The 19,383-nt window shown below is 39.8% G+C and overlaps 2 protein-coding genes across 2 annotated transcripts in view; both read left to right on the forward strand.

Moving 5' to 3' along the window:
• The first annotated feature begins 1,110 nt into the window (after window positions 1–1,110).
• LOC114645311 (succinate receptor 1-like) lies at window positions 1,111–2,918 on the forward strand. The gene has a single exon (XM_028793178.2). It carries the CDS (start codon window positions 1,111–1,113, stop codon window positions 2,116–2,118), a length of 1,008 nt encoding a protein of 335 aa, XP_028649011.1. The 3' UTR covers window positions 2,119–2,918.
• A 9,971-nt stretch (window positions 2,919–12,889) lies between these two features.
• LOC114645312 (anoctamin-5-like) overlaps window positions 12,890–19,383 on the forward strand; it is a 62,274-nt gene continuing 55,780 nt past the window's right edge. Inside the window, exons 1-2 of the mRNA XM_051922503.1 lie at window positions 12,890–12,974; window positions 15,484–15,563. Of these exons, the coding sequence (XP_051778463.1) occupies window positions 12,890–12,974; window positions 15,484–15,563 (165 nt within the window). The remainder of the gene's footprint in view (window positions 12,975–15,483; window positions 15,564–19,383) is intronic.

Raw genomic sequence — 19,383 nt, forward strand, 5'->3', positions numbered from 1 at the left:
TTTCATTTTTTCATCATATGTTTAAGAAAGAGTTGTTGATTAGTGAATGCACTTGTTGTCTTTTAATTAATTAATACATCCTATTAGAAATGAACTTTGAATTTTTTAGTTAGAAGAAGGTCTGTTATGTCTCCACGCAATCTGTACTATTTAGTAATAGTATTGGCACTACTAGTAATAGTGCTAGGTGTACAGGACACAGTAAAAATAAATGAGCTGTAATCTGCCGGGATGATGGGTGACTCCGAATGAGTGCATGTGGATGTATGCCTAAGTGTGTTCTGTGATTCCCATTCTGGATTGGATTCTGTCTACTACTCTGGTTTTGTACGACCATAAGATAGTAAAAAGAGATTCAGAAAATTAATGCATTGAAGTAACTGGCACTTTATATGATAAGCCAATTGATAAATGAATGTGTTTTCATATTCACTTGCTTAAGAATAGACAAGGATGTTGTAAAGTAGTTCAACTTGTTATATTGGATATGAGCTGAACCAGCTCCTCTTGTCAAGATTTTGTCTTATGCTATGGGGTGTCTGATGTCTTGTCCAGAATTTTTTCCTATCTTCTTCCCAGTGAGGCTGTGATAGCCACTGTATTGGATTAAACAGGTTTGAGGATGTATGCATGTATGTATGTAGCATATATTCAAAGTCATTAGTCATACAGTACTTCTGTAAAAAGCCAAATAAAGGTCGTTCGTTCGTTCGTTTGTTCGTTCCATCCATCCATCTATCTATCTATCTATCTATCTATCTATCTATCTATCTATCTATCTATCTATCTATCTATCTATCTATCTATCTATCTATCTATCTATCTATCTATCTATCTAAGAATATCAAAGTGCCTTATTTTCCCAGTGCTTTGAACCTAATCCTCACACTGTACATACTCTGTGGAATGTTCTGAATGTGACCAGATCCAAGTGAAAAGAGAATCTGGTATGGAAACGGAGACTGAAATGGAGTCATAGATACAGAAGGCCGTTATCACATGTTATAGCACATTCAAGTTATATTGAATAAAGTAGGAGATGAATTGTGTGATATATGTGTCAACTATGAACGCTTATGTTTGTAATGTTCCTCTATGCAGCTGCCAGAAATGGATTTGTGTGACCTCCACACCACAACAAGAGCAGCTCTCTACTGGATCCAGACGTCCTTCATTCCTGGCGTCTTTGTCTTTGTGCTGGTGATAGGCCTGTTCTTGAATCTCCTGTCACTGTGGGTCTTCTTCACCTGCATCAAGTCGTGGACTAGAAGCACATTCTTTCTCTGTAATCTGGCCTTGGCTGACGTCACATGGCTGCTCAACTTGCCCTTCCTCATCCAATACCACTTAGGTCAGCTTTTTTGGCCTTTTGGGGAATGGTTGTGCAAAATTAACCGCACCCTTTACCACACTTGCTTCTACTGCAGCATCTACTTTATCACATGTGTCAGTGTCGACCGTTACCTCGCCATTGCTCACCCTATTAACTCCTTCTCTCTACTGACCAAGCGCCAGTCTGTGATGGTCTGCCTTGCTGTGTGGACAATTAATTTTGTGTTCAGCGTGCCCATTGCCCAGATGGCTGTTATTCAGACCTGCCCTGACAACAAGACAATATGCTCCCTCTACGTTTTTTTCAGCAGCACTGAAGAGACCCTACCCTTCTCTCTTACCTGCACAGTCACCGGTTGTCTTTGCCCATTCTTTGCTATTTGTTATTGTTACAGTACCAGCATGCAGCGACTGCAGAAGCAGTGCCACCAACCCTGGCATTTGCAGAGAATGGCTAAACTGAGCAAGGTTATGTACTCAGCCCTCTTCATCTTTGCCGTGCTGTATCTGCCCTATCATTTGATCAGGAATGTTGCCATAGGTCTACATACAGCTCATCCAACAGCTATTGGGCCAACACTGTATGCCGACAGCGCGTTTGCAGTGGAGATGGCCATTTGTAGTCTTAACACCTGCATTAATCCTTTTTTTTACTTTTTAACTGGGGGAGATTTCCGTCAACATTTCTGTGGAATGTTCTCCTGCCCACGTTTGAAGAGTAAGCTGAAGAAGAGAAGGATGCAAAAGACTATTCGCTTACATGTGGCCACCATCTGCCCTGCCTGATACAGGGGAAGCTCAAAGAGGATCACCAACTGTTGTTTGGTTATTCTTGGACAATGACTAAGGGTTGCTTTGCCACAAAAATTCTCTTGGACAAGCCAATTTAAAATGGTGCACCTCTGAGAAAGTCCTGAGAGAGACAAATGAAAATGTTCATGTTTCTTACTCAATTTGTTCTTTCATTAAATGTTCCTACTTATCCCAGTCCAAGATTGTGGGGAGCTGGAACAAATCCCAAAAGCATAAGAACGAAGGCAGGAACCAGCCATGGATGTGCTGTCAGTCTATTGCCCCTTTCAGGCACCCAGTTCTACTCACATAGACTAGTTTAGGATCACCAATGGACCTACAGTAATACATGCCTTTGGAAAGGGGCGATTATAAATTATGTGAAGAAAACCAATATGGACACAGAAAGAACATGGAAGCTACACATCAAGTGACCAGACAGGTATTTGAAGCCAAACCTATGGAACTGAGAAGCAACATCCGTAGCTACTGATCCAATATACTGGCCTTGAATATACTGCATAAACACTACAACACCAAGTGTAAGACAGGAGCCAACTCTGGAACAAGATGCCAGTCTTTAGGAGGGCACACAATCACACTGGCTCACTCACACATGGATAATATGGAGCCACCTGCTAATGTAACACAGATATCATTGGGATCCAGAAAGAAAACCAGAATACCTGGAGAAAAGCTTGTTCAGATAGCAACGAGCCAGGATTCAAACCCAGTTTCTTGGAACTGTGAGACAGTTTAACAGTGCTAACTACTTTGTTTGTTAGTCTTGGAAACAAAAAAATAATAAGATGAATACAATAACAGAAAAAGAGTCTGAAGGTTTAAATCCAGGGGTTCAAAATCAAGTACACATGGGAGCCTACAGAAACTGAAGTCTGCATTTGCTCATTGAAAGAAAGTGTACAACAGGCAAAGCAAAAACCCTAAACTAATTTAAAAAAATGCTCAATATGTGTTTATAAAGTATAAGCAGACCTGCATGGTAAGCGGATACATACAATAGGGCGGGAGACCGTTCAAATATTAATTTAAAACAATATAGTTGATCACTCAAAATAGTACATTTACAAAAGGACCCTACCTTATTTAAGGATAACCCGGAATTTGTATCCAAACAGCCATCTCTCTTAAATAAATGCTCCCTCTGTCTAATACTTCTGATTATAGAAGCAACAAAAATTTAAATTGAGTCTCTTGTAAGTGATAGAGATAAACAAGCAGAGGAGCACCAATAAAATTCCACCTGATTTTGAAAAAGACCTGTCTAAACATAAGTGAAAAACAATCGACAGAGACTTGGAGGATTACCGATGAGCTGATGTTTATAAGTGGCTCTCTAACCCCAATCATCCACAGTGCTGACCCCATAATACACAGCATAATCTGTCACATTCTTCATCTACTGTATAAACATTCTTATTCTGATGTATCCTCCTCCGCTTTCTCTTCTTTATTAGAGGACAGAACAATGCAAGTGAAATACCAGCCCTCAACTCACAGGCGAGACACGTCACTCACAATCTCAAACTCTAATAAGTAACAGTTCATGCATGCCTCAGTTGGAAGATGTCAGTCCTACTGGAAGGTCTTTTGATTGTACCCTCTCCAGTATATCAGCCTTTTAATACCTGCATTGGACATTTGTTTATCTTAATATATATCCATCCGTCCATCCATCCATCTTCCAAATCTGCTCATCCAGGGCAGGGCTGCAGGGAAGCAATCATGGGGCACAAGGCATGAACAAGCCCTGGTCAGGGTGCCAGTGAATACACCCACACACACACCTCTACAGACCAGTTTAGCATCACTAATCCACCTAACCTGGCAGTCTTTGGACTGTGGGAGGAAATCCACAGATATAACGAAAACATGCAGACTTCACACAGGATGTGAATCCCAATTTCCTTGTTGCAAGGCAGCTTAATAAATAGTTTTTTACAAATGTAATCATGATATGCTTCCCTTTCCTCTTTTTCATTATTATTATGTTTTGATTTTTGATAATTATACTTACCCATGCATAACTATCTATTGTTACACGTCTTTGATATTTAAATTTTTCATTTGTATTTATGCAGTACATGGTTTGTCTTATTTTGTATAGATGTGTCACTATTTCATTACATAGGATATTGCATCTTTGTTTTCATTTATTTTTGTTTTGTTTTTCTTGTAATTTTCTTTTCCCAATTTTTTCTATTTGTATTTTTATAGTATCATTTGACTATCGCATACCTACTTAAAACAATTATATTTTTGTGTTATATTATTTTTTCAGTTTTGACTGTAATCACTTACCCACTCATTGGCTTATTTTTTAATTTTTTATTTTTTTTAAATATTTTGTGTAATTTTTCATTATAATCATAAAAATGCCTGTAACTTTATATTTTCATTTATGCTTTTGTTATACCTAGTTACCTCCGTGGGCGGCACGGTGGCGCAGTGGGTAGCGCTGCTGCCTCACAGTTAGGAGACCTGGGTTCGCTTCCCGGGTCCTCCCTGCGTGGAGTTTGCATGTTCTCCCCGTGTCTGCGTGGGTTTTCTCCGGGCACTCTGGTTTCCTCCCACAGTCCAAAGACATGCAGGTTAGGTGCATTGGCAATTCTAAATTGTCCCTAATGTGTGTGTGTGTGCCCTGCCGTGGGCTGGCACCCTGCCTGGGGTTTGTTTCCTGCCTTGCGCCCTGTGTTGGCTGGGATTGGCTCCAGCAGACCCCTGTGACCCTGTAGTTAGGATATAGCAGGTTGGATAAAGTACTTACATATTTTGGATGCATAGTTTCTAAAACTTTACATATTCATTTTCCTTGCATGTTAGTTTTTATTACAATTCTTGGTTACCTGTTTACTCCATTGATAAGATTTTTCACTTGTGATATTTTTAGTGATCACATATATTATTTTACAAATCAAAATTTGAATGGTCCCCTGCCCCAATGTATGTTATAAGAGGAACTTGAGCAATCCAGTAAGGGGCCTGGCGGACTGGTCAGATTTTTGTGCTGACAAGACAACCCAGGAGATAAATTAAAGGGTCACTAAGCACAGAAATGACACATTAAACCCAGGTGAGTTGAGGGCCTGCATTTTGTACCTTTAACATATGTCAGCCAATCTATATATGTAATTCACTAAGTCCATGGCAAGCAAGACGCACGCAAGACAGCCCCGCCCACCAACAATTCACTAAACAGCCGACCATGGCACGAGAGCGAAAGCATTTGCCAAGAATGTGTTCATTAATCAAGAACGAAAGTCGGAGGTTCGAAGAAGATCACATACCGTCGTAGTTCCGACCATACATGATGCCGAATGGCGATCCGGCAGCGTTATTCCCATGACCCGCCGGGCAGCCAACCGGGTAACCGAAGTCTTTGGGTTCTGGGGGGAGTATGGTTGCAAAGCTGAAACTGAAAGGTGTGGAGCCTGTGGCTTAATTTGACTCAACACGGGAAACCTCACCCGGCCCGAACGTGGCTCACAGGTGCATGTGAACTGTAGCATATGATTGCAAAGCTAAAACTTAAAGGAATTGACGGAAGGGCACCGCCAGGTGTGGAGCCTTTGGCTTAGTTGGACTCAACACGGGAATCCTCACCCGGCCTGAACGTGGCTCACAGGTGCATGCGACTGAGGCAGTGTGTGGAAAATGAACAGTCAACGTGACTCACAAGTGCAGGTGGACTGTACACAGACGAAAGCAATTCAGGTGAGGAGCTGGGGGCGGGCACATGAGCAGGCAGTGCGTACTGAACAAAGACTAAGAGATGACTTAAGAAATCGGCAGACTAGAATGGCGGAGGAAGAATGGGCGTCAGACGATCAAAATTGCCAATCTAGAGGATGTAAATGTCCTAACACAGGTTCCGTAGGTGAACCTGCGGAAGGATCGTTACTGGTTGTGCTGACCCGTTGTTGGACGGTTAGGACCCGAAACCTCTCTGGCCCGCTTCCCTGCCCTCTCTCTAGAGTTCCATCCTTGCATTCACTTGCAGTCGTATCCTCAAACCCACCCCATTTGGACAACTGTGTCTTTCAGGAAGTGTTCACCCATCAATACATAATTATGCGGCGTATGCTACGCCGCGGGTTGGCTAGTATCTATTATACTCTTTGGAGATTTCAAGCTCTAGCAAACAGGAAATTAATTTATTTTTTCCCTAAAGGGAAGAGGTTACTGCAAGCCAATAAATAAAATGCAGAAAAACTACCAATTACAGATGAATTAATAATAAGGTAAACAAAAGGCAGGCATCACTCCCTCGGGAAGTTTTAAAATGCCAGGTTGCACAATGCTTAAGATCATGGCGTTGACATTCCTGGCCACTGTCATCGAGGTGAATACACAGTCACCCAAAGTAGGTTTTACTCCTCGTACTTGACATGTATGAAATGCTGACTGTTTTTATTGGATTCATGTGTCAGTGAGAGCAGTGATGTTTGAGAGTAAGGTGTCCATGTGTGATGTCCAGGGTTAGCTCCAATCTTACACCTAATGCCACCTGGATTCCTCATAACAATGCAAGGAGTAAAGGAGGTTCAAAAATCACATGAACTGATGACTCAACCGTCTTCATACTCACTTATCTGAACTAATTCACCAGGAAAATACCAGTTCAAATGTGCTCCACCTTGATGATTACTTTTTCTTGCCTTCTTTACTGTTGCTTATCTTTATTGGTGTCAGGATGGAAGGGAAGCTTTTATCAGGGATGAAAAATCTTGCTGATGGATCACATTTTGTCTGTGAATGGCGGCCTCAAGCACCAAAACAAAAAAAGCTTTCAGAACACTGCATTACACACTGGCTGTCCATTTGAAGAAGATGGAATTCCATGGTCACTCCTAATTTACTGTGTGGGTGGTAATACTATAGAGGAGAGATGAAAGATCTGCCAAATAGTTGAAATGTATCAAAGTAGAACAGCATTGTGTTAAATGATTTATTTAATTAAAGTACAAGTATTTGTGTCAGGGTTTCTGCTTATAGTTTTACATGACGCCAACTGCATAAAACTGCACACCCCTGTAAAAAGTGGAGCAACCCAAGGAACACTAGATATGCACTCACCTTTCTGCATCTGTCACATACTGGAAAAGTGACAGCAGGGTGATGATTCTTTGGAATGTTTATTATTATGCATTTTGCATTCTGGGCAACATGTCAAATGTGTTAAAATGTGTATTTATTTCCTGAAGTCATGTATTTGTGATGATCTTGATACAAATATTTGCTAAACTATCAATCACATGAATCAATACATCTTCTATAGCACATTTTATATACATAAGTTTTTCACTGAAAGGCTCCCAGACTTAGTTTGGACCTGCAATATCCTAATTGTTCTGAAACTGATCAAAGTCATTCGGCTAAATGCTCGCATGACAGTAAACAGCCAATGCTTATAACTAAGAGAGGCACCCCAAGGTAAGGAATGGCAGCTGTTCATCATCTATAATTTTTTTCTCTATGCTGTGTTTGTTAATGTTTTATTATTCTTAGAAACGAACTGTGCTATATATACTTATAAATGCATCCCAGAATGCAAATGGAGGTAACAAGAATAAAATGCTAAACAAGAATGTTTATTGGCAGATGTTTGTCTTTATAACAGCTTGTGACAATGTAGGCACCCTTAATATTCTTTTGAAAATGTTAAGGCTAGAATATCCCATATCAGAAACTCATCCGGGTCAGAACACACGTCCATCATTGGGCACTCACTCCTACAGAGCCAGTTTAGAGTCACCAAGGCAAACATGCAAAGTCTTCATACTTGGACCTGGGAATTGAATTCATAACTCTGAATATATAGTATGTGTGAGGGAGAATTGTACAAGGGAGAGTCAAACAGTAAAGGCAACATACCCTTTAATATTGATATCTGTGAACTGATGAACATAACAGCTATATCACTTGTCCATATGGTCTCCTGGTAGGTCAAAGCACTTCTTGTATTGTTCCACTAACAACTTCAGGTTGCAGGTCTGCACAGCTTCCTTAACCTCACCAGAGGTGAACCTGAGACCGTGTAGAGGAGTGCAATGTCAGTCCTGGAGGGCCGCAGTGCCAGTAGTTTTTTGATTCCATCCAGTTGCTTCATTAGGAATCAATTTTTGATGATGAAGGTAGTAGTAGGTTTGCTTGTTAAGGTTCCTCACCCTTAATTGCTTATTTCAGCCTTACACAGCTGCATTCAGTGTTTTAATGGCTGCTTATTAGCAATAAGATGCAAATGACAAAGGGAGCCAGCAGTTCTTTTTTATCTAACTTGTTTATTTACATCTTTGTGGATTCATCATGCGCTATCTGGTTTAATAAAACACATAAGAGAAAAATGTGACAGACTGAAAATGATCCGTTTTAGGCATCAAAACATTAAGATGATATCCTTGGAAAGGGAAAAAATCTACGATATAAAAATCTAATATTGTATACTAACAAGCCATAAAATTAAATAAGATATGAGATTTCTAATTACCATATATACTCATGTATAAATCGGGTCTTGAAACCCAAGAAATCGATCATAAAATCAGACCCTGACTTGTACGCCTGTTCAAAATTGCAACACTTAATTTTTTTTTTTACATCTTCTTGCTTCCTCCAATCTCATATCAGTTTCTCAGATGCATCGAATTTTGTTGCAGCAGCGCAGTTACCAATTTCTTTCACTACTTCAATGACATTTAATTTAAAACCAGCTTTTCTTCTGATTGAATGCTCCATCGTAGATAAGGGATGTTCTTACGATGAAAATGTATGAGGGTGTGAGATACAAAAAACACAAATCAGTGCAAACGTTGCTTTGGAATAGTTCAGGTATTACCGTGTGGTAACGTTGGCACAATAGAGAGAGAGACAGAGGGAGGTTAGCAGCATGCTCTGATACAACGTATTGCCGCACCCACATAGAAAACAAAAGACAATATGCTCCGTGGTTACTCTCTCAGATGGGCTGTAGCATATCTTAATCCCAATCCCTTGGACCAATAGCGTGAGTTTTCCACATTGACTTATTGACTGACATTATAAAATACCAGAAATTATAATGTAAAATCAAGTCCTGACTTATCTGCAGAAGAACTTATACGCGACTGGGTTGGGCTACTGCGACCCTCCAGGACAAATATTGCCCAACCTTGGTGTAGAGCATCTTTAAGTGGACTGCAGATGTAATAGCCACATGGTTCTAGAACAGGGTATTAAGGGGATGTGAAAGATGTTAAAAACTGCAGATGTTGAATTACCTCGACCACTGCGCCCACTGCATGAGGTTGAACAGAAAGACTGTATTTGACAGCATTTCTCTTCTCAGCAGGTTTCAGTTTCAGGTTTCATTCGCCCTGCCCAACAATGGTGTAGTCCCGCAGTGGAGCCTCCATGCTCATTTGTCCTTGGCTTCAACTAGACGAATGGCAGAGCACTGTGCTGTGTGTGCATGTTCATGCTACCCATAAGCCATCACAAACACATTGTTTTGCATCAGCTTCTATTCCTTGCGGTTAATGGAAAATTTTCAAATTGCCTTTACTTTTTGTTTTACTGTCATATTACAAATAAAGCATTCTGTTTATTTAAAATTGCTATAGTTTAATAAAGTTAATCATCTTTATTTTGAGGGGACTGTAAATTACTGTTACCTTCCAGTCAGTGCTTATGGGCTAGAGTTCCTTCTATGTGGATTCTGTATGCTTTCTCTTTGTTATTAGGTTTGTGCTTCTTAATGAGTGCTGGGATTTTTTTAATTCTCACTAACCTATTTTATTAGTTCCTTTTCCAAAGCTTCTTCTTTCTCATCCCAAAACACCTGTGTGTTGGGTTGGTTTGTCAACTCTGAATGTACATGTACTGAATGAGACTGCATGTGCCATTGTTGTCAGGAACTGCATCTAGTCATGTGACTGTTATAAGTTTAGAGGATCATTACTATCACGTGTGCAGAGTATAGTTAAATTCTTACATAGATTAATTTATATGTAACACATTGCTACTCCTGCGGTGGGTTGGCACCCTGCCCAGGATTGGTTCCTGCCTTGTGCCCTGTGTTGGCTGGGATTGGCTCCAGCAGACCCCCGTGACCCTGTAGTTAGGAAAATAGCGGGTTGGAAAATGGATGGATGGACATTGCTACTCTCTGGTGCCATGATTATTGAGTATATAGTACCTATATTAAGTATCAACCCATGGAAGTTTTCACAACATTTTATTGTTATGCAACATTGAATCACAGGGGATTTAATTTAGTTTTTTGGACACTAATCAACAGAAAAAGACTCTCTAATGTTGACATGAAAACAGATCTGTGCAAAGTGGTTTAAATGAATTTTACATATAAAACACAAAATAATGGAACACATGCGTATTCATCTCCTTTAATATGAAACACCTAAGTCATCACTGGTGGCCCAACTTTTTGTGAGTTAGTAGGGTGGCCTACCTTACACAATGTAAATGGGATTGAAATGCAGGGGATGAACAGAAGAAAATATTCAAGTCATTGAAAACCTGTTGGAGTCGAGTTAAATCGACCATTAAGAAACGGAAAAGTATGACACCACTATTGATCTCCCTAGAGCAGGTCTTCCACAAAAAATGAGCGTTCATGCAACCAAGAGGCCATTGAGAGCCCTGAAGAAGGTACAAGCTAAGGTGGATAGTAGAGACTGGGCATACAACACTACATTTGTGTAACCTACATTATTTTTTAAGTGTATCATACACATTTTCTTCTCTTGTACAATGACCGTAAAAACAAAACTAAAAAGTAAAACTAAAAACCAAATTTAACATGCTGCACATCAATAATGATAGCCATGACAAAGAAAAGGTTATGCATGAGGGTGTCTTGAAGAAGGTGAAAAGTGTCATTCACTAGAACAATGCTAATATCTAGGAGGGCACATTGGTACAGATGTTAGTGACCCAGTCTCTTGAATCCAGCAACGTGGGTTTCAAATCCACGAATTTGAACACTATTTCTGTGTCTGTGTATTTTACTCTGGGTACTCCACTTTTTTTTGCAAATCCCAAAGATGTGTACATTATAATGTGAGCCTGAGTGCAGATCTTTGGAAGATTGGGTACTAGGATAGATAGACAACTCGCCTAGTGTCAGTTTCTCAGTTTGTTCCCTTAACCCAAAATGGCTGGGATAAGCTCCAAACCACTTGATCCTGATTTTGATTAAATGAGTTTGAGAATATTCTATTAAAATCTGTTGGAAGATCACTAAAACTAAGGATAGTAACTGAGAAGAAACCTTCCAGTACATCCTGCAGGAGCTCTCAGATTAGACATCGCAAGCAGAGGAATAATTTGATTAAAATGTGATACTTCACTCTAGCATGCTTCAAGAAACATAAGGTCATGAAATCTTAGCCAAATGTAACACTAAACTGTCTCCATGATCATCTACCAATGATGCTATAAATAAGTCTTTTGCAAACAGCAGCCATTTGATACACATTTCTGCTCATGTCTACAAAAATCACACAACCATTTAATGAGTTCAAATTCAAATCAAATAATATAAGCTTGATACTAAATATTTTCTTAACATTCAGCTTTTCACACCCAGTATCTGGGGAGTGAAAATACTTTAGCTCATACAATTAAATGTGAACATAATATTACAATATAAAGTTTTATCTCTACTCTTCCTTTATTTTAAATGTTTTTTATTCTATTACTATTATTTTTATTATTCTCCTCAGCAGGTTTTCCCAGGTTAGCCACTTCCATTATCCATTCCAGAAGCTTTTGTATATTCAGATGATCACACTCCTTTTATGCCACCTTCAACATTTTAGACACCCACATCTTTTTTACATTTTTGTAAGCTACTCTTTTGAAAATTTACAGCTATGTATTGCCTTATCTACCTCATCATTCCGCCATCATGTTTCATTGTGACCCCTTTACCCAATCATAGGCTTCATCGGTTGCTTTCAGCTCGATATTCTTCATTTCTTCTCACACCTGATAATTCTAGATAATTTAGAATTCTGATCATTCTAAAACCTCATTTGCTCATGGTTCCAACATTTACCCAAAATGTTCTTCTCTCACTCTTTTCCTTAACCTTCCAGAGCATCATATCCTTAAAATATCTGCTCCAGTCAATGTTGTGATACACAACCATTCCCAGGGATCTCCTTTACATTTTCTATCATGTCCTGGATTTAAAACTCTTAATGGTTTTAGCATACCTCATACATGTTCTCCTTTGTCAAAGTAGGGTTTTCCTCTTTGTAATTAGCTTTTCCTTTCTTATCCTGAATATGTAAAGGTTGGGCTGTTCAGCAAAGTGTGTATGTGTGAGTGTGGCCTGCAATTGAGAGCAGGCTAGCCCTCTGTCTAGGGTTAGTTCTCACCTTATGACCAGAGTTATTGGAATAGAGGTCGGGTCCAATTATTCTGAAATGGATGAGTAAGGTAGAAAATAAAGGGTTGGCTCTATGGTTTTTATTTATGTTAATGGTATTTGCTGGTCTTGTTCCAATAGGTTCTGCTAGTTTGTTAGTAGTTTGATATCAATCTGCAGTTCTGTTCTTTTCATTTAATTAGAATACATGCCTCTGTGAGTTGTACTGTGCAGAATCCTGGGCATTGTTTGTCACAAGACCTGCTGCTGTTGTCACCACTACAGTCACATTGCTAATCTACTGTGGGCAGGTGTGGATGAGTCTGGTTTCACTGGGATGGAGGAGGCTGATAGATCTGACTCGACTTGGACATGATTCCTGGCCTGAGCAAGATGAGTAAAAATGCAAAATATGACATTTTGATAGATGTATCAACTTTGGAAGATGGCACAGGAGGTAAGTATGGAGCTTTGTGGGGCTCCACCAACAAAGCACAAGGAATGTTATCGTTTTTAAAGACACAGTACATCAATTAAAACATAATGGAAAATACACACATTATATGAAAAATAATTATTCCAGAACAGCAATAAAACACCAATACACAAAAATCCACCCACAAAGCAGAAGGAATGGAATCGACACAGCACACCAATTAAAACATAATGGAAAATACATACATTATTGAAATCCTCTTGTTACAATTTAAGTATGGATTGTATTTTTGTGTATTGTGGTTTTATTACTGTTTTAGAATAATTATTTTCCATATAATGCATGTAGTTTCCATTATTTTGTAATTGATGTACTGTTTCTTGTGGACAAGTTAAAACTTATTGAAATCCTCTTGTTATGACTTATGTATGGATTGTATTTTTGTGTATTGTTCCCCGTGTCCCTGTGTTGGGAGATGAGTGAGTGTATTGTTGTTCTATTACTGTTTTGGAATAATTGTTTTAACTTGCCCACCCAGAGACAGTCGATTTAAACGTTGGAATTTAGTAAATTTTAAGGTGCTTAAATAATTATCATTTTTGCCTTTGACAATACTGGTAATTACTCAAATAATTTGGCATGGATCCAACTTTATTTACCTTACCGTACTCTGTTGTAGGAGGAGGTCTCTGGGTAAAGCTTTTATCAAGGTAACAGAGGTGCACTCGATTTAAAGAACCGAATAGTACAAAGTTAATAAACACAAGGATTATAGCAGCATGATACAAATGCATACATATTGACATTAAGACTGGTCACAGACAGAATAGACAGCCAAACATGTAACATATAGGCTGCCTGTTTACTAATTATTTAAAGTTCTACTTTATCTTGGCACAGATAAATAGTTTTACGATACCAAATCTTTATGGATGGAGTCTGATGTTCTATGGAGTTGTTGCTTCGTTGCTGGTTCACGTTTAAGTGTAGAATTCTTCACGTGTTAGAGTGCACTGCAGCTCTCTTTGCTGCATGATCCCTTGTTTGTTGTGTTCTGTGATGCTGCTTTCTCAGCTTCCTTTTTTCTGTTAGGCCCATTGCTGTGCTGTCTGCAACTTAGGGAAAGGCATGACTCTTTTCTGGTACAAGAGTTTAGATGCTGAAGTTCTCTCCTTGAAGTGATGGAGGCTTCTCAGCCTTAGCTTGGCAAACTGGATCTCAACTTTCAGGTTCACAAGGAAAAGAATTGGTCGCACTCATCTCTCCAAGGAAAAGTGGCTCATAATGTTTTAGGTTTCAGAAGGTGATTTTGCATATTTCCCCCTCCCTGAGAGATTGTGTCACAAGAGATTCCAGGAACTTCTCTTAACTTGTCTTTCTCTGCCTCTCTTCTTTTCTTCCTTGAGAGATGGGGTGCATGTCATTTTAAAGGAGGGTGGGGCCTTCTCCCGATTGGTTTAAAGCCTCTTCCAGTTATAAAACCAGTGTCTTCTAATAGGCAAGTCATTCTGTCCATCCTAGTTGTCATTCATAGAAATATAGGTGTTTGTTCATACTTGAGCCCATTTCACGCCTCCTGGCTCAAGAGGCCTGCAGACTGACCTCTGGAGAGATGTCAGAGCAACTCTGATTTATACCTTTGTTATCAGATGAAATCCAGGCAGATCTTGGTACAATATGGAGTTTGGTCACTTAGTTTGATATGGGGGAAGGCACAGCTGGATGCTATAGTTAATTGTACGTCAAACATTGTTACTTCTAAAAATCTGATTAGGAAATGTGTGAGTTAAAATGGACATCATAAATAAATATGGAAACAACAAACAAGCTAAAAAATGTCCTGCTGTGCAGGGCTGTCTTAAAGCATGGGCACGCATGACAGTTGCCCGGTGGCCCCACTAGCATAGGGGCTCCATGTTAATCTATGTATGTTGTGACTTGCTTAGTGGTTGTGTAGGTAGGGGTCCCAGTGCACTGCTTTGCCCAGGGGCCTATAATGCTGTTAAGATGTTCCTGCTGCTGTGTTGTTTGTGCTGAAATTAATCAGATGCTAGCCGTATAGGAATACAGCTATGTAGGAGCACCTGCTATAAAAATGTTATTCGTATGCTTATACTTGGGAATTTTGTTACTTACCCACATACTACCCATATACTGTATATACACTAACCAAAAAGTCTTTACATATACTCTTTGGTATACTGTAGACCACAGCTGTCATTATAGACATACCCTGATTTTGGGGGAGCCTCTCAATATTTGGCATTCAAAATATGTGGAGGCTGATCCCAAGCCCTAGACTATTATATAAATTGCAAGCACTACTGATCAGTCCTGATTATAGATACACGTGAGGCACAGTCTTCTGTGCGAAGGATTACTTTAAGTTCTTTGGGGAGCTAAACAGAAAAACAAACTCCCTTATGTGTGTATGCAGAACTGTTGGGGACATGTAACATGGGAGCATGGTCCCAAGATAATGAAGGCACAAAGACCTTTAGCGTAAGAATGCTGCTGATCAAAATTTGAAAACTCTGCTGTTTTGTTTCATTAGATGAAGGTGGCAAGAAAGTGCACAGCAAAGGCAGACAACCCTCAGGAAATCTGGAGGTAAGAATTGGACAGGTAGTAGTTGTGTGGAGTTCCGGATTCATAAGAATAATGTTAGACCATAGTGTAATATATATATATATATATATATATATATATATATATATAGTGGTTATGAAATCCTACATGCTGAACAAACATGCTGTGTGATTTTTTTTCTTTTTTTGTGAAATGAGTGTGCATTTTTTCATTGTTGAGAATATTTTTTTAGGAGAAACAGTTTTTAATGTGCATTCACCCACTAATTTCAATTCAGAGTTGTGGAAATCCAAAGGTTGTCCTGGACATACCAGGCAGGACTCAAATCGGATGCAAATCTTAATAGAGTACCAACATTTTGCATGAATTTTCACAAAATCGGTGTTTGGTTATTTGGAGATAAAATTTTAAATATGGTGTGCTTGGTGCACTCAGCAGTCTGGCAGCACATCCAGAGTTATCCCCTGCTTTGTACCTAAATCTTCCAGAATTGACTTGCCCGTGCATGATGTAGTCAGTGACACACTCCTCAGATTTAGGGCACCCATTGTCCTTTTCCATGGCATTAGTTCATATATGAAGATAACAGAACACATTTTCTCCTTTTTTTCTCATTACAAAGTGGGTGAACATAAGATACTGTCTTGACAGCACTGGGTGTAAGGCACAAACCACATCTGAGTGACATGTCGGTTAATGGCAGGGCACACTCAGGCATACAATGACACTCATTCATACCAACTAATTCAAACTTGTTAATTTACTTAACATACATGGCTTTGGGATGTTTGGAGGAACCAGTGAGGATGGAGAAAACAAACATAAACAAATAGAAGTTCTACACAGGCAGTGATGACTGGGCAAGGAATCAAACTCAAGTCCTGTGTTCTCTACTAACCTGTGCACTGCTTTCCCATTTTTGGTGATTATGCTACTGTTCAGTAACGGGTGAGCATGCAGTTGCATCCAACATCAGCAGTTAGTTACATCATATGTTAAAGTAGTTATACTCACTGATCGTCCTTCTGGAGAGTGGAGAGGTGCTGCAAATTGATCAGCATGTGCAAGTAAGAATTTCACTGTACTCTGTTGATGTAACAGTATTGACATTATGAATGTTACATGGAGCAGTGCTGGAAACAATGGTTGTAAAAGAGGAATGTTGAAGACACACAGCTTGACTTTTCATCATGTTCCATGCAGCAAGCTGATCTGGTGTGAATTGGGACCAGGAATGCAAGAATTGTCTGGAATGTGGTGATGTGTTGCATGTTGTTTATCACATACAAGTAAGAATTGCAGTGAAATCTGTACATGTGACAATAATGAGCCCATAAATGTATTATGTGCAGTATAAGGATTTGGGCCATAAGGTTACGCTGGTGAAAAGTACACATTTAATAATTGTTCGAGTATTACTGGCCCACCGTAAGGGAAGTTATGCTTCTCAATTGGTAAAGGAGCTCTAGAGTTAGTCTCCCTGAAAACAATAATTTAATGGGAGGACAGTGGAGGACCATGACTAATAGAGAAGAACACCCCAGGTTGAGAGAAAGGAGCAGGAAAAAGAATTATGAAATATTTTGCTGTTTGTTATTAATGTTAATGGTCAAGAGACTCGGAAGCTATCTGCCACTTTATTTAGAAGCCACAGCTCAGAACACCAGATACATATTAAACGACAAGACTTAGATGTACGTGATCGACCCTAGAGGTCCCAGTTGATAACCCCGACCACGGAATTATTCCCAAGTTGCTACCGGACGTAGTTCTTGTTGAGGCTTTAAAAGCCCCATTCCAGTGTGTCTATAGACTACAACAGAGTTGGGAGTACAGTGGGCAAATACTTAACCAGTGAGAACAAAGAGACGCCGGGGTCTAAGAGAGACACAACTGATAGACAGAGGTACTGGAGGTGTTAAAGAAGTGTCCATTGTTGTATATTTTTGGCAGAGTGCAGAAGGTACGCCACCCATTATGCAGAGTGTCAGGGGCAGTAGCATGTTTGGATTTCTTTCTTCTTATTGTGCCTGATCCTACATTGCATGATTTATTTTGTAATGACTGCACTCTTATTCTGGCCTTTCTTGGCTACTTCAGCAGTATGTGGGTTTCTGAGCTGCTGAAGTCCACCACCCAGTGTTAACATCAGTCAAATCATCTAATTGTTTTCGTTATACCTCTTATTGATCACACTGTTCAATTACATTTTTTTTTTCATTTTATGAGATCAGACTGATCATTCTGAATATCTTTACTGTTTCAGTATTGCTTTTCTAATATATTTAATAAAAAGAACAGCTGTTCAAATAAACAGTATTAGTACAAAGAGCTTTATTTCCTAGATAAGGTTTTTAAAATAGTGGGGTTCAAACTCAATAAAATGACAAAGGTATAGACGTTAACCTACAAGTGTTTGGTTCAAACAAAGAGGTCTTTAGAAACAAATAAAGGGTGAAATACTAATGAGCCAGCTAGAGAATGGAAGCTCCCTTGTGGTTCAATGTGTCACAACCTTAATAAATGGCTTTGGTAGGTTTCAGATCACAAGGCAATTTAGAATGTACTCGCTGAATATTTAAACAGTCTCCTTTAATGGGATCCAGCAATAGCCCCTGCCCACCTGGAATAGGTGGGTTAAGAGAACGGATGACTAGATTGATAAATAAATCGTAACGCAACACATCATTCCAAGCATGGAGGTCAGTTCTAACTAGGAACTAAGCCATCTTTCAAACTACAAAAACAAAAATCGTTTTCTCAAGGTGATTTTGGATTCTACTTTAGGAGATAAAGATTAATTCCATCAGAACCCAGTTCCTGATGGGATGCCAGGTCATTAGTCTCATTCACATTGAGCCAACAGAGTTAACATTTAACACACATAGATTAGGAAAAGGGAATTTTTTGCAGCTGATTGTGATATAGTTGGGATTTGCACCTCCAAATCGGAGGTCACTCTCCTCTCCTGGAAAAGTGTAGCTTGTTCTCTTCAGGCAAGGGGTGAGCCAACACCTTAAGTGAAGGAGTTCAATTACCTTAAGGCCTTATGATGAGTCTGGTACCAGACAGTAGTAATGAAACGACAGATAATCCATGGATGAAGCTGTCTGGATCAAGAAAAGCAGGTTAAGGTAGTTTGGGCATATGGTTAGGCAGACTCATTACAAACTGGAGGGCATACAGTAATAGAATAGTTAGCAAACTCTCTGAAAATGAAGCTCCTTTATAGAAACTGAACTTTAAAATCATTATGGCGCATGTGCAAATTCAAGCACCAGTCTGTTAGAGTGCGCTAGTATCTATATTACTAACCGAGAATGCTAAACCGGATGATGGACGCAGGCACATCCGGCCATGGGCCGTAGCTGCAAAAAGACGTACTGCGCAGGCGCAAAAAGAGTCCGCGAGAGTCGGCTGAGGAGCCGAGAAAGGCGGACAAAAGAGGGCGAGAGAGGCGGATGAGGGTCCGCGAGAGGCGCAGGCGCAAAAAGAGTCCGCGAGAGTCGGAGAAAGGCGGACAAAAGAGGGCGACAAAGGCGGATGAGGGGCCGCGAGTGGCGGACAAGACCACAGAAAAAAGGAGTGAGCACATACAAAAAGGAGTCACACAAGCACCGAAAAAAGGAAAAGGCACATAAAAAGTACTCAACCGCGGGCAAAGCACTAAACACATTGCACACGAAACTAAACACAACAAAAAAAAAGAACAGACGAGCGCACAACGGCAAGGCACGACCACCCCCCCCTACAGGCACGGGACGGGACGGGACACACGCCAAGAGGGGGATTCAACAAGCCCATGGAAGACAATAAAAAAAGAACACAAAACCACCCCACA

This window comes from Erpetoichthys calabaricus, chromosome 2 (genome assembly GCF_900747795.2).
Source record: "Erpetoichthys calabaricus chromosome 2, fErpCal1.3, whole genome shotgun sequence".
Taxonomy (NCBI): Eukaryota; Metazoa; Chordata; class Cladistia; order Polypteriformes; family Polypteridae; genus Erpetoichthys; species Erpetoichthys calabaricus.